The 13,502-nt window shown below is 51.7% G+C and overlaps 1 protein-coding gene across 1 annotated transcript in view; it reads left to right on the forward strand.

The window, feature by feature from the left end:
- Positions 1–1,277: 1,277 nt before the first annotated feature.
- Poc1a (POC1 centriolar protein A) overlaps positions 1,278–13,502 on the forward strand; it is a 69,250-nt gene continuing 57,025 nt past the window's right edge. The window contains exons 1-7 of the mRNA XM_059268525.1: positions 1,278–1,695; positions 3,224–3,308; positions 5,141–5,312; positions 5,658–5,837; positions 6,437–6,544; positions 7,632–7,747; positions 13,289–13,422. Coding sequence (XP_059124508.1) covers positions 1,678–1,695; positions 3,224–3,308; positions 5,141–5,312; positions 5,658–5,837; positions 6,437–6,544; positions 7,632–7,747; positions 13,289–13,422 — 813 coding nt within the window. The 5' untranslated portion in view covers positions 1,278–1,677. The remainder of the gene's footprint in view (positions 1,696–3,223; positions 3,309–5,140; positions 5,313–5,657; positions 5,838–6,436; positions 6,545–7,631; positions 7,748–13,288; positions 13,423–13,502) is intronic.

Consider the following 13,502-nt stretch of genomic DNA (forward strand, 5'->3'; position numbering starts at 1 on the left):
CTCTGCCTCCCGAGTGCTGGGATTAAAGGCGTGTGCCACCACCGCCCGGCTAAAAATTACTATTTTAATTCTCTGTGTGTGTGTGTGTGTGTCTACGCATGTGATCGCAGGTGCTAAAGGAGACCTGAGGTGTTGAATTGCCTTAGAACTGGAGTTACAGGCAGTTGTGAGCCATCTGACATGGGTGCTGGGAATAGAACTTGTGTCCTCTGGGAGAGCCGTATACACTCTTAACCAGTGAGTCATTCTTTTTAGGTCCAAATACACTGCTCCATACGCCAGTTTCTGAGTTTACTGTCCCTGCTGATTTAGGGACACAGTCTCAAGCCTAGGCATGTGGTAAGAAACCTCAGGACACATCCAGATCTTAATTAGTGTTGGAGTGTGGCCTACTCAGGAGAGGTGATGGAAGGTTCTTGAATCTTACAAAACATCCAGTTCGGGTCAGGTGCATGTTGGGAAGATTCCCAGGGGAAGCGCAGTAGGAAAAAGGTCACTAAGGGCCTTCTCTACTTTCACTGCAGGAAGTGAGAAGGACGGCCTCTGCCGGTCAGGCCCGAGAATCGCGTCTTTTACCTTTTGATAGGGTCAGGTTACGTAAGCACGAACCCAAGATTATCCCCAGACTACCCAGAGATGGGACTACATGGACTTCTTTTAGACATAGCGTATGTAAAGGCTTCTCAAGGCTGGAGAGTTCTGAGAAGGCCAGGCTGCAATCACATCCACTCTTAGGACGAACGGAGAAGACTGCCCTCAGAGCAGACATTTTTCCTGAGGTCACCCAGTAAAACCAGTAGAAACTCAAGAATTGAACACAGGTGCCGGGCGGTGGTGGCGCACGCCTTTAATCCCAGCACTCGGGAGGCAGAGCCAGGCTGATCTCTGTGAGTTCAAGGCCAGCCTGGTCTCCAAAGCGAGTTCCAGGAAAGGCGCAAAGCTACACAGAGAAACCCTGTCTCGAAAAACAAAAAAAAAAAAAAAAAAAAAAATTGAACACAGGTCTCTCTACTCCATGGTTGTGATTCTGAGTGACTCCAGTCCTTTTAAATAGACGCTTAGGAGCATTCGGAGGAACCAACCATTCTGAGGTCCCGAGGGCGAGTAACCGGTTCTCAATGGCGCCTTAGGCGGAAGCTTTAAGGCAGCACCAAACAGCAACACCAGTGTCCTCCTTCCGGTATCCTTAAGGCCGTCTCCCTGAACGGTAAAGCTCCGCCCACCCCGGGGCATCTCGGGAAATGTAGTTCTACTTTTATCTAGACTGTAGGGTAAGTGCTATGTAGAACTTCATTTCCCGGAGGGCTGCGCGCTCTGTTACCTGAGCTAGACGATGAGCCGAAGGCCCGAAACCTTTATTTAGGGTTTTTTTTTTTTTTAAAGTTCTCAGAAGGAAGGTGTGACGGCGAACTGAGGCTTTTGGCTACTCGGCGGGTCATCTCATCGGGCGAAGCTGGAGGACGAGACCTTGGCGCCTGGCGAGCGGCCCCACTTCCGGTCGGCGGGGAAAAACATAGGGCTCTTCTCCTTTAATTGCAGTGGGCGGGACGCGGCGACTCCGCCGGCGTTGCTATTGGCGGCGATTGGGGGCGCGGAAACTGAACTGGCACAACTGCCGCCGCAACTACCTCGGGATTTTGGGGTGCTGCTGGTCCTGCCAGCCCTGCCAGCCCCGCCATGGCCGCTCCCACCCCGGTAAGTCCCTGTAGAGTGGTCGCCTGGGTAGCTGGAGCAATGGCCGCGAGAGGCATTCTGGGGTTGCCTCCCCACGAAGATCATGGAGTGGGTCTGGGCATTGACTCAGCTCTCCAAGCGCCAGGCCAGATGCTGGACAACCCAGGCGAACAAACAGGTCCCTGCCTCTGGGATTTGCGGCTTAGCAAAGAAGACCCATGCAAGGCCTTGTCGTGGCCTGGGACCAGTGTGAGCCTGGTCATCCTGTCCGCTTCTTATGTCTTCTTGGAGGCGACGTCCTTTCCAATCGGTGGAAACTGTAGGCCATTGGGATGCCTGAGGTGTCGGAGGCCTGTAGTATGACCTGGGACCGACTGTGACCTCTCTCCCAGTCCAGAAAAGGACTCCAAATTGGTCTTTTAAATAAGAGTTCGCTTCCAAAGTGCCTGGTGCTCTGGCGAGGTGGTACCCGATGGCCCCTGATGCACCTAAAGACTTGGGCAAAAATAGAACCTCGACTTTTGACTGCCAGTCTGATATTCTGCTTACATAAGTGACAACACACTGTTTTTAAGGGAGAAGAGGCCCACATGCAGGGAACTACGCAGGGAAGAGGGCGTTGGGAAGGGGGTCCCACTGATCAGGGTTGGACCTGAACATGCTTCTGCTCACTGAGCCTAGGATGGACACTGCCTTGCCTTTATTTTTCCAAGAGGCTCATGTGAGGACAAGAGACAGAATGGGCACTTGCTGCTTAGTTGGAGCCCTCCCCCTGAACTGCCACTCCATCTGTTAAAAGGCGTGGTCTGGCAGGTGTGTTGGGGGTGGAGCTGGGCACTGGGCCTCACCTTTGTTTTGGGTACAGCTTTGTGGGGTAGCAGTGGCTGTGCTATGCCATAGGAATGCCCTTTCCCAAGCTGGGTTCCTTGGAGCTCCTAAAATTTTTTTCTTTTTGAAGTTTTTGATGTTTGAGGTGAAAGGAGATAACTTACTATGGTTGGGGTATAACTCCTAAAGTCTTGTATGTAGCTTTGGCTAGCCTGGAACTCACTATGTAGATCAGGCTGACCTAGAACTCACAGAGGTTTACCTGCCCCTGCCTCCTGAGTGCTGAGATTAAAGGTATGTGGCACCACACTCGACCCATATTTGGTTTATTTGTTGTGGATTTATTGATTCATCTGCTCATGGGCCTGTTTTTGTAGATTGTGTATCCTTCCTTCCTTTACTCATTTATTCTAATAGTTTTTAGTGAATTCCTTAGGATTTCCTATATACAAGTTATAAAAATGTTTGAGTGGCCAGGCGGTGGTGGTTCACACATTTAATCCCAACAATTAGGAGGCAGAGGCAGGTGGATCCTGTGAGTTCGAGGCCAGCCTGGTCTACAGAGTGAGTTCCTGGACAGCCAGGACTATTATATAGAGAAACATTGTCTCAGAAAAAAAATACCTTGAGTGTTTTCAACATCTCCTGGTTATAGGAAGAGTCTTGGTCCCAGAGAAGCCCCTTCCTCGGGTTTTACCCATTTGACCTTGCTCTCCCATAGGATGACCCCTCACTGGAGAGGCATTTTAAGGGCCACCGAGATGCAGTTACCAGTGTGGACTTCAGTCTCAACACGAAGCAGCTGGGTAAGAGAAGGCATCTATCTTGTCTGGGGCTCTAGATTCTAAACTGAGAAGGCTGAGGTTCTTCCTGGGAAGACTGGTGTGGGAACACCAGAGTACAGCCAGACATGCTGTCTTGTCTAGTCCTTTGTATTGCTTATGAGGCTCCATAAGCTCCGTGGTGTATGACAAGGGTATAATGTTCAGAGAGGTTAGCAGCCTTGCCAGGGTCATGCAGCCTTTATTTATTTTAATTTTTTCCTTTTATTGAAAAAGATTCTTTTTCTCACAAAATACATCATGATTACGGTTTCCCCTCCCTCTACTTCTCACAGTTCCTTCCCACATCCCCTCCCATCTGGACCCACTCCCTTGCTGTCTCACATTAGAAAAAAACAGGCTTCTAAGGGATAATAATAAAATATAATGTAAGATAAAACAGGGCTGGAGAGATGGCTCAGAGGTTAAGAGCACTGGCTGTTCTTCCAGAGATCCTGAGTTCAATTCCCAGCAACCACATGGTGGCTCACAACCATCTGTAATGAGATCTGGTGCCCTCTTCTGGCCTGAAGGGATACATGCAGGCAGAACACTGTATACATAATAAATAAATAAATCTTTAAAAAAAAAGATAAAACAAAAACTATCGCATCAGAGTTGGAGAAAACAAACAAGGAAAAGAACCCAAAAAGAAGGCACAACAATCAGAGACACACTTGTTCCACACAATCAGGAATCCCATAATGAACATTAAATTGGAAGCTATAATTTATACAAAAAGGAATTGGTGCAGATCCATTCAGGCTCTGTGCATGCTGGTCATGCATCCTTTGAGAGACTAGGGTCTAGGTTTTTCCACATCCTGGCCACTTCTTGAGTCTGCTCTGTGGCATGGGCCCCAAACTGGCTCCTTTTTCTTGAGTCTTCAGTTTGATTGCCCACGGGAATGTGGCACATTTTCTTTTTACAGAGACCTACTGGTGAGAAAGATGTTGAACGAGGTCCATCTCCCAATTCCATGCCACTGCCCTTCCTAGTACACTTCTTATATTTGTTCCTAACCAGCTTTCCTGCTGCAGATTCTTCCTTTCTCCATGGCTGAGGCTTGCCTCTTTATCGTGTTGTTGAGGTTTCCTGCCAGAAGCTGTCAGTGTAGTGGTTTGCTGTAAACAAAGAGGGAGCTGAAGCCATTTTTGTGTTCCCTCCTTAGGTGTCTTACTAAGTTGGTCCTTTCTTTCATTTTTATTTATTTTTAGATTGTCTTATTTGTATGAATGTTTGCATGTTTGTCTGTGTACCATGCATGTGCATGGTGCCCCCAGAGTCCAGAAGAGGACACAGGACTCCCCGAAATTGAAGTTATAGACTGTTGTGAGCCACCCTGTGCTTGCTGGGAATTAAACCCGGATCCTCTGGAAAAGCAGCAAGTGCTCTTAATCGCTGAGCCATCTCTCTAGCCCCAAGTTGGTCCTTTGAGTAGTTAAAGGCCCTCTGTGTCTGACTGGCTCCTGAGTGTCGGGAGGACTTGCCCCGTGCTCTCGGAGTATCACTGGGGAGACCCCACAGGGGTCATTTCATAGGACCTTGGGTTGCAGTCCGAAATGGCATGTGAATGGCCTGTCAGTCTGGTTCCTGTGTTGGCCTGCTGCATGGAGAACTGCCAGGCCATAACTCTTCAAACTCCATGTCAGCAGTCATAGGAAGTGCGGGCCATCCCATGGGATCCTTTCCATTGCCCTGCTGGGGGTGTCTGTGAAGGTGGAGCTGGGCTTGTTGCTCTCCTGTGTCCCCAGCAATGAGGCAGGTGCTCAAGGTTCTCGAGATCTGAGAATAATCATGTCACCCACTGTCCTCAGCCAGCGGCTCCATGGACTCATGCCTCATGATCTGGCACATGAAGCCCCAGTCACGTGCCTACCGCTTCACGGGCCACAAGGACGCTGTGACTTGTGTGAACTTCTCCCCGTCAGGACACCTGCTTGCCTCAGGCTCCAGAGACAAGACTGTTCGCATCTGGGTCCCCAATGTGTGAGTTGTGGATCAAGGGACTGACAGCATCGAGGGACTTGGTGTAAGAGCTGTCCCTCCTGGGTCCTTATCCTGGCTTTGAGCTGGTCACAGTGGGACATGTGACCTCTGATGACCTCTGAGAGGTGCCAGCAGAGGGCTTCAGTTGGGGCTGTCTCCTTAGGTTGGAAGGACTCGTGAGGGTAGAGGTGGGGGAAAAGCACTTTGTTTCTGTTGGGGAGGCTCTTGCCTTTCTGAGGGGAGACTCGGACAGTCAGGCCTGGAGAGGTCGAGAGAACTTGCTGTATTTGTAGCTCCTCAGGCCACTGTTATGAATCTCCTGAGTCTGGATGTCTATCCTCATAGCAAGGGTGAGTCAACCGTGTTCCGTGCACACACGGCCACAGTGAGGAGTGTCCACTGGTGCAGTGATGGCCAGTCGCTCGTGACAGCCTCTGATGACAAGACAGTCAAGGTGTGGTCAACTCATCGCCAGAGATTCCTATTTTCCCTGAGCCAGCACATCAACTGGGTCCGCTGTGCCAAGTGAGCATTCCCTGACTGGAAAACCCGGGAGGATGCAGGGGTTGTGGGGGACAGAGAGGAACTGTATCAGCCTGTGACCTTGGGCAAGTTGCGTAGCTTCCCTTTGATGTATCCCTGAGCCTTGATTTCCTAATCTGTACTACGTCAGCAGCTGTGGTTGCTGCATTGAACTTGTCGGGAGCTCCATTGAGCTCATGTGTGATAATATTAGTCAGCCATGCCCCTCTGCCAGGGATGCTGAGTACTCCCAGGACAGCAGCGGCAGCAGCAGCAAGCTCCTGTCAGTACCCTGTGCACTTGGCCCTCGTTCCTCCAGACAGTTCTGCCAGCTAGGGAGCGTCCTCATTTGGCAGAAAAGGAAACAGGCTCAGAACAGTATCTTAAGTTTGAGGCCAGCCTGATCTACATATAGAGTGTTGCAGTCCAGCCAGGGCTACACAGTGAGACCCTATGTCAAAACAATAATAACACAAAAAGCTTAAAATGCTCAAAGTATTCCTGGATCAGGAAACAGCATGCGGGGAGAGGTGGCTGTAGAGAACATGGTGTGGTAACCCAAGAGTCTGTTAGTAGTGTGCCTTATGCCCCGTTCAACTTAGGTTCTCCCCTGATGGGCGGCTCATCGTGTCTGCCAGTGATGACAAGACTGTCAAGCTGTGGGACAAGACCAGTCGGGAGTGTGTCCACTCATACTGTGAGCATGGCGGGTGAGTCCCTATTGGTGTCCTCCATCTGCAGGTGCTCCTGCACAGCTCAGTGGCCTTTGGGGACTGGGACTATGTAAGTGGCAGGCCTGCTTGCTGCTCTTTGGCTGACTTGCCTTTTATATGAGTTTTGTACCTTTTCCTTTGTGGATGGATAGTTAAGCCTGCTCCCCACCCCACAGAGAGCAGAAACACTTCACTTAAAGTCATGCAATAATTCGGTCTCTTTCCCCCTTTAGTTTCTAGTTCTCAGAATATACTGTGTCTCTCGGAGCATTGAATCAGCCCCCTAAACTGCATGTTAAAACTTAGCATCACCTGTGGTGATGATATGTGAACGAAAGCCTCCGGTTCTTGTAGCAGGCAGTGGCTCTTTGTTCTGTGCCACATCATACATGGAGAGTAGGAGGAGCCTGCCTCTGAGCAGGACTTAGCTTTCCTAAGTGTCTAAGCAGACTGCAGCTTTACTCCTCTTTCCGTAAGCCGGGACTCACAGACAGGGGCCCCTCCAGAGTGCCCGAGTACCATGGATAGTGCATTGAAGGCTCTTGGCTGTCTTCTAGAGATAGATGGATTAGTAGTTCTTGTAGCCCTGGTGGACCTTCCCACCTGTGCCTCAGTTGGCAGGACCTGTTTTGGAGCTAGCCCTGGCAAAAGGAACCTCAGAGCAACTTGGCTGACTTGTTGGTCTGAAGATCGCTGTTTCCACTTGTACTGAGAACTCAGCAGTGGGCTGGATATGGTTACACACACTTGTTATCTTTGTACTGAGGAAGGGAGGTGGGAAGATGAGTCTGGGTGCATAGTGAATGGCGAGCTGTTGTCTCAAAAAAATGTCAGGAGGGAGGGACGGAGGGAGGGAGGGGGAGGGGGGAGGGGGGGAGGGAGGGACATGGTCCCTGATAAGTCTGCTTTACTTCACTGCTGGCCACTGATGTCACCTACCTCTTGGTCTTTCTTGGCCACCTGGTAAAGAAGCATGTTCCAGGTTGAGGGAACTGTGTGGACAGACAAACAGGGGCAGGACACTTCTGGGTCCATCCTAACCCAGGAGGACCTCTCAGGGCACGTGACTGTCGTGTCTTTCCAGCTTTGTCACCTACGTGGACTTCCACCCCAGTGGGACATGCATCGCTGCTGCGGGCATGGACAACACGGTGAAGGTGTGGGATGTGCGGACTCACCGGCTGCTGCAGCATTATCAGCGTGAGTGGTGAACAGTGTCCCAGGCCAAAGGGAGCTCTGGTGAGACTGCTAGTGCCAGGCTTTTGGTTCATTGCTGGGGTGATTAACCAGGCCCAGGACCAGCCCTGAGTTGGGAGGAATCCTGTGGCTGTTGGGTTAACCAGGATGAATAAGTTGGTGGTGTAGCTGTCTTGGCTTGGCATGTTGATTAGGAGGTACCCTGCTAGGAGATAGCAGACTCACATACACTCAGCTGGGGAGTCTTTTGTGGGTTTCTGGCTAGGACTGTCCCTGAGGGCTACTTCTTGAGAGCTCCCTTACTGTTCATTTCTCCCTGTGACAGAGATGACTTCCTAGGGTCAGGAAGACAGGGCTACCCATAGTGGTCATTGTTGGTGGGAGCTTGGCCTCATGGTATTCTCTCCAGATCTGCCTAGAGCCGTGAACCAAGTAAAAGATTGACTTTAGCTGGGGCTAGGCTCCGCTTCCGGGCCCAGGCGCCTTACTTAACTGTCACCTTTGGATGTCGGAGCAGCAGGGAGTTGACATTAGTTTGGAGCTCAGTCTTTTTTTGTTGTTGTTTTTTGTTTTTTTTTCCGAGATGGGGTTTCTCTGTGTAGCTTTGTGCCTTTCCTGGATCTCACTCTGTAGACCAGGCTGGCCTCGAACTCACAGAGATCCGCCTGGCTCTGACCTCCCAAGTGCTGGGATTAAAGGCATGCACCACCGCTGCCTGGCCTGGAGCTCAGTCTTTAGCGCTCACTACCCAGTATCCCCAGCAGCACTTTCTTGGTTGCTTCACAGATGTTGGACCCCTTCTTGAGTCACTGAGGTGAGCAGACCTTCTGGAACGGGGAGAAGTTCCTGGTTTGGGACAGGACAGAGTGGAGTGTGGGTTCTGTAGGCAGCTTCATCATTCCCAGCGGTGTGACACTGGGCGAGTTCAGTTGACTCCTTGGAGCTCTTGGGACAATGATAGGGTTCATCTTACATTGATTTCATATGATATGGGGTTTGTGTTAGCTCATGTGAAGAATGGAAAGTGGCTGGCACAACATGTTAACAGTGACAGTTCCTGCTGCTCCTGGCCCTCCCTGGGATTTGTCTAGGCGTACAGTACACTCGACCACCACCAGGTGGCAGGCCTTAGCCACGAGAACCAGGTCTTTCTATTCTGAGAGCCTAGGCATCTGCCATTGGTGTTCTTTCCCGGCTTCTGGAGCAGAACAGCAGTGTGCTCAGCCTTCCATCTGGAGAGGTGTGGGCCTCCCTCAGGCTCAGAGACTTCTTTTTTCTGTTCCAGGCCAGGTCTAAGGGAAGGCCCAGGGTTGGAGACTGGGTATTATCTCCACGTTGACTGGTGAAGGCGGCAGAGCCAGCAGGGCTTGGACAGAGAGAGGGAGGCAGGAAAGGGACGAGGGCATGCAGCAGCCGGGCATGCAGCAGCCGGGCATGCAGCAGCCGGGAGTGCAGGCAGTGTTCTGTGAGGGGTGATCTGTGAGCGGTAATCCGATGAGAGAGGACGTGTAGGGATTCTAGTGCAGTGCTTGGTGTGCTATGTGCCACACAATCCCCACGCTGGGAGAAGAGGATTTCTAGCTGTCTCTGGCAGAGTCCGAGTCTCCCTGATGGATCAGGAGCCTAGAGCTGATGTTCATGAGTTATAGCAGCATGCACTCACTGGAAGGACCTTGAATGCCACCTCTAAACCTAAGGTTCCAAATCTTTGTGGTTGGCAGCTCTGGGGCATAACACTCAAGGAGCAAATGGATGAGGGGCATTTGAGAGGACAAGTGTTGAGTAAGATTCTGCTAGGGTGTGTGGGGGTGATAGACCCTGGCCGCTGGTGCATGGATTTCCATGCCCAGTGTAGCAGGCATCAGAGTGCAGAGGGGTCAGACCAAGGGGACCACTTACGTACAGTGAGTAGAGGCAGAAGCAGATGCTGTGGTGGTGGAGGGTCCCACTGGGCCCTGGGATCTGGGACATGAGAAGGGCCAGTGCCATATTCTGTGCTCTTATTATTGGAGGATCACTGAAGAGCAAAGGTCTCCAAAGCAGCCAGACTGAGAACCTTGAGATAGCTGGGGAAGGCAGAGGCAGAACGAGAACAGGGTCTCAGGAGGAGGCAGGCAGGGGGTGGGACAATAGAGAGGAGATGGGGAGAGGGCTGTGGGCTCTCAAGGGAGTGAGCTTGGTCATGGGCAGAAGGACGACAGCTCAGTGCTAACTGAGCTAGGAGGTGTGTGGACTTGAGTGAGCATCAAGGCCGAGTTTCGAGTGGACCAGAGTGCTTGTAACCCACAGGTTCTTCTGAAAGCTTTCAGTGGATGTTTGCTGCTCTCCTTGCCTCTTGGGATAGAACTTCTCAGCAAGGCTGTAGGGCCCTATTTGTCAGCTGTCCTGGTGTGTGGTGGAGCCTCGTGGGGACTTTTGGCAGCCTATAAACACAGCCAGCTTCCTCCTGAGCTTCTCACACAAGGCTGTGGCACCTGGTAGGTGTTCACATGAGAGCAAACTCACCCCTTAGCCTTGGGGATCACCTGGGTGGCGGGGGGAGAAACACCTCTCACTCTACTGTCTGATGCTAGGCTCCGGATAGGTCTGCTCAAGGCTAGGGCCTTCCCAAGGAGCCCCATGGCTAAAACAGTGCTTGGGAGACGCACACCTCTTCAGTGCACCCATAGATCTGTTTGGAGGCTGATTGCTCAAAAAGGCCTCTCAGTACTGGGGTAGCCAACCTCTGATCTCTGTTCTGTTCCAGATCCCTAAGAAATCCTAAGGACACAGTGATTCTGAATGTCTCCCCTGGTGATGCTGGGTGGTTGCCAGACACTTAAGTAGCTTTCTAGTTTGTGAGGCTGATGGGCTCTTCTGAGAGAATGTAGTTAGTACTACTGCAGTGTGCACCCAGCTGCCCCATGGTCATGTGTCCTGCCCTTGGTTGAGTTGTTGGAGTAATGCTTGCTTCAGCTTTGAGCTTTAGCAGAGAACCATCACTGTTTATCTAAGGCTGACTGACTGTCCTCCCAGGCAAGGAGTTTCTTGGCTCTAGCCTATCAATGCAAGGAGCATTTCTGATTTCCCAATTCAGTATGGGTTGGGGGAGCCCTGGGAGTGCCACTTCCCGTGGAGGTGGGTTAAGCGCCATATGCTCAGAGCCCACGTTAAGACTGTTCAAACATCTGAGCAGCAGCCTCCGCCATCCCAGAACTCAGAATGTGCTTTGTGATTTACAGGCATGTGCAGGTCCGTGATCCAGGCACAGACCTGGGTGACCAGCCAGACATGGGCACTCCCGCTTCACCCACAGAGAGCGTGAGGCTTGCCTACAGCCACGCAGCTGGAAGGCAAATCTGGCTCTTCAGTGGGAAGGGCCTGGGAGTCTGCCCACCATTCCCACGCTGGATCCCACGCACCCTAGTGTTTTGTTCACAGGGTTTCTAAGAGAGATGGTTTTCTTTTTCTCTTCTTTTTTTTTTTTGGTTTTTCAAGACAGGGTTTGTCCGTGTAGCCCTGGCGGTCCTAGAACTCTCGCTCTGCAGACCAGGCTAGCCTCAAACTCACAGAGATCCACCTGCCTCTGCTCCTGCGTGCTGGGATTAAAGGTGTGCACCATCACCGCTCGGCAGGTGGTTTTCCTGACTGGCTTTCAGCAGGCTTGCCCTTGTCATGCCCAGGAGCTGGAGTTGAAATTCTTAGTCCTGAGTTCTCTGGTCACTGGTTCCTAAAAACATCTCCGCACCCCCACCCTACTCAAGAGGTGTTTTTTTAATTTCATTTATTTTTGTACATATGGTATGTTTTTCTGTATGTATGTCTGTGTGCCGCTGCCGTCCCGGTGGTTCAGGGAAGCCCAGGCTCCCTGAGCATGCCTCACCATGCTCACCTGTCTGCCACTGTCCTTGCTTCTGCTTCTTTGCTTAGGTGGGGCTCGGGTGGCCTTCCTTCCAGGGCAGGCTGAGGGTCTCCAGGAGTGGGCTGCAGAAGCCTTCAGATCTTCTCCAGGCTGCCTCCTGGAGTTGTGTCATTGGAGCATGCTGTTCAGATATAAATACCAGATTACATAAAGCCTTGGCTGTCTCCCCTAAGTGTGCTTGGGAACATGTCTCCACACTCCCCAGCACATCACTACACCAGTGTGGTTAGGATCTAAGGCTTCCTGTAATCATCGTGGGCTCTGCTGAGGGCCTTGCAGAGGTTCCTGCATCCTCCCAGAGCCCAGGGGAGAGCCTGGCTTTTGAACTTGCCTCTTTATTTGTGGCAATGCCAACACATCAGGGTCGTGATTCTCTCAGCTGCTCTGGTTTCTTCAGTAGAGTAGTGGTAGTGAACAGGAAGGTTTAAAGGTCTTTGCAGCAGCTGTGATGAGTAGGTTCATGCGTTGGCTGTGATGTTGCTCCTTCCCCTTGGAGACTACGTGGCTCTGCCCATCTCTACTAGCTCCATACACAACATGCCTTCAACCTCAGGGAAGGGCTGTGTAGTCTCAGGGGCTTCTTTCTGAACTAAGTAACTGCTCCCTCTCCATTTTCTGAGTCCCACTCGGTGCCAGACACTGAGCAGTAGCGAGGCACTTGGCTTGGTCTCTGATGGAGGTGGTGATGTCCTCTGAACACAGCGCAGAAAGGAGCGGGTGAACTGGTGTGAGGCTTGTGGTGTCTGGAAGGACGAATGAACAGGGCCCAGCAAGGAGTTTAACTTGAAGTTACCTCCTCAGAAAGCTTCCCAGGGGAGTTGAATTTAAGTGGAGAGCTTGAAGATCAGGGACAGGGCAAGAGACTTCTAGGCCCATTGGGAACAAGGGGTGAAAAGGCTTTACAGATGGGCAAGCCACCAAAGTCGGAGTGACTGATTTTTGGAGAATGAGGGACACCAGAATAGATGGTAGGCTTGGTAGAGATGGTGGGGAAGGGAGTCATGAATGCTAAATGGGTAGAGTCGAAGGGCACAGGGGCCAGAGGAGAGGGATACCCATGCTGGCACTGGGGTCCAAGGGTTCAGTTGAGATTAACTGGTAGCATCCCCATGCCAGCCCCAACAGTGCTGTGGTGCAGATGAAGAATCTGCCTGGGTCAGTCAGGGTGACTGTTTAGGGTCACAAGGCAGGCCGGTGAGGAGACAAGGATGGGAGTTCAAGCCCTGCTGGCCCCTGACAGTCTGCATCTTCTGCTTGCTGTCCCCACACGAGTCCGTCCTGCAGGACATCACATTGTATTGTATTTGGAGGGTTTCCCTGCAGTAACAGAATGTCAAACATTCAGCACTCTATTTGCCGCTTCCCTTCCAGTTTCACTGCAGAGTGTTAGGGGAAAGGTGAAGAAGGATCATGTGATCCTCTTGCTTGCTGTATCTGTCTCCCTTTGCCTGCCCTTGGTCCCCATCCATAAGTTGTGCCACTCTCCTGGGAAATCCATGTAGGGTTCCCTACCTCGATAAGTAATGGCTGTCCTAGCCTGGTCACCCAAGGCCAAGAGACTGATGACTCTCAGTGCCTGTCCCAGGCTTCAGCTGTGTTCTGTGGGCCTCCCAGCCAGTGCCTGATGGCTGTCCTTTCTCCAGTACACAGTGCAGCCGTGAATGCCCTCTCCTTCCACCCATCGGGAAGCTACCTCATCACAGCCTCCAGCGACTCAACCCTGAAGATCCTGGACCTGATGGAGGGCCGGCTGCTCTACACACTCCATGGGCACCAGGTGAGGGTATTGGCATGGCGTGGGGCGGAAGCACAGCTTTGATGCAGGTGCATGGCTAGGTTTCACCTGGGGGGGTTCAT

This window comes from Peromyscus eremicus, chromosome 7 (genome assembly GCF_949786415.1).
Source record: "Peromyscus eremicus chromosome 7, PerEre_H2_v1, whole genome shotgun sequence".
NCBI classification, from domain to species: Eukaryota; Metazoa; Chordata; class Mammalia; order Rodentia; family Cricetidae; genus Peromyscus; species Peromyscus eremicus.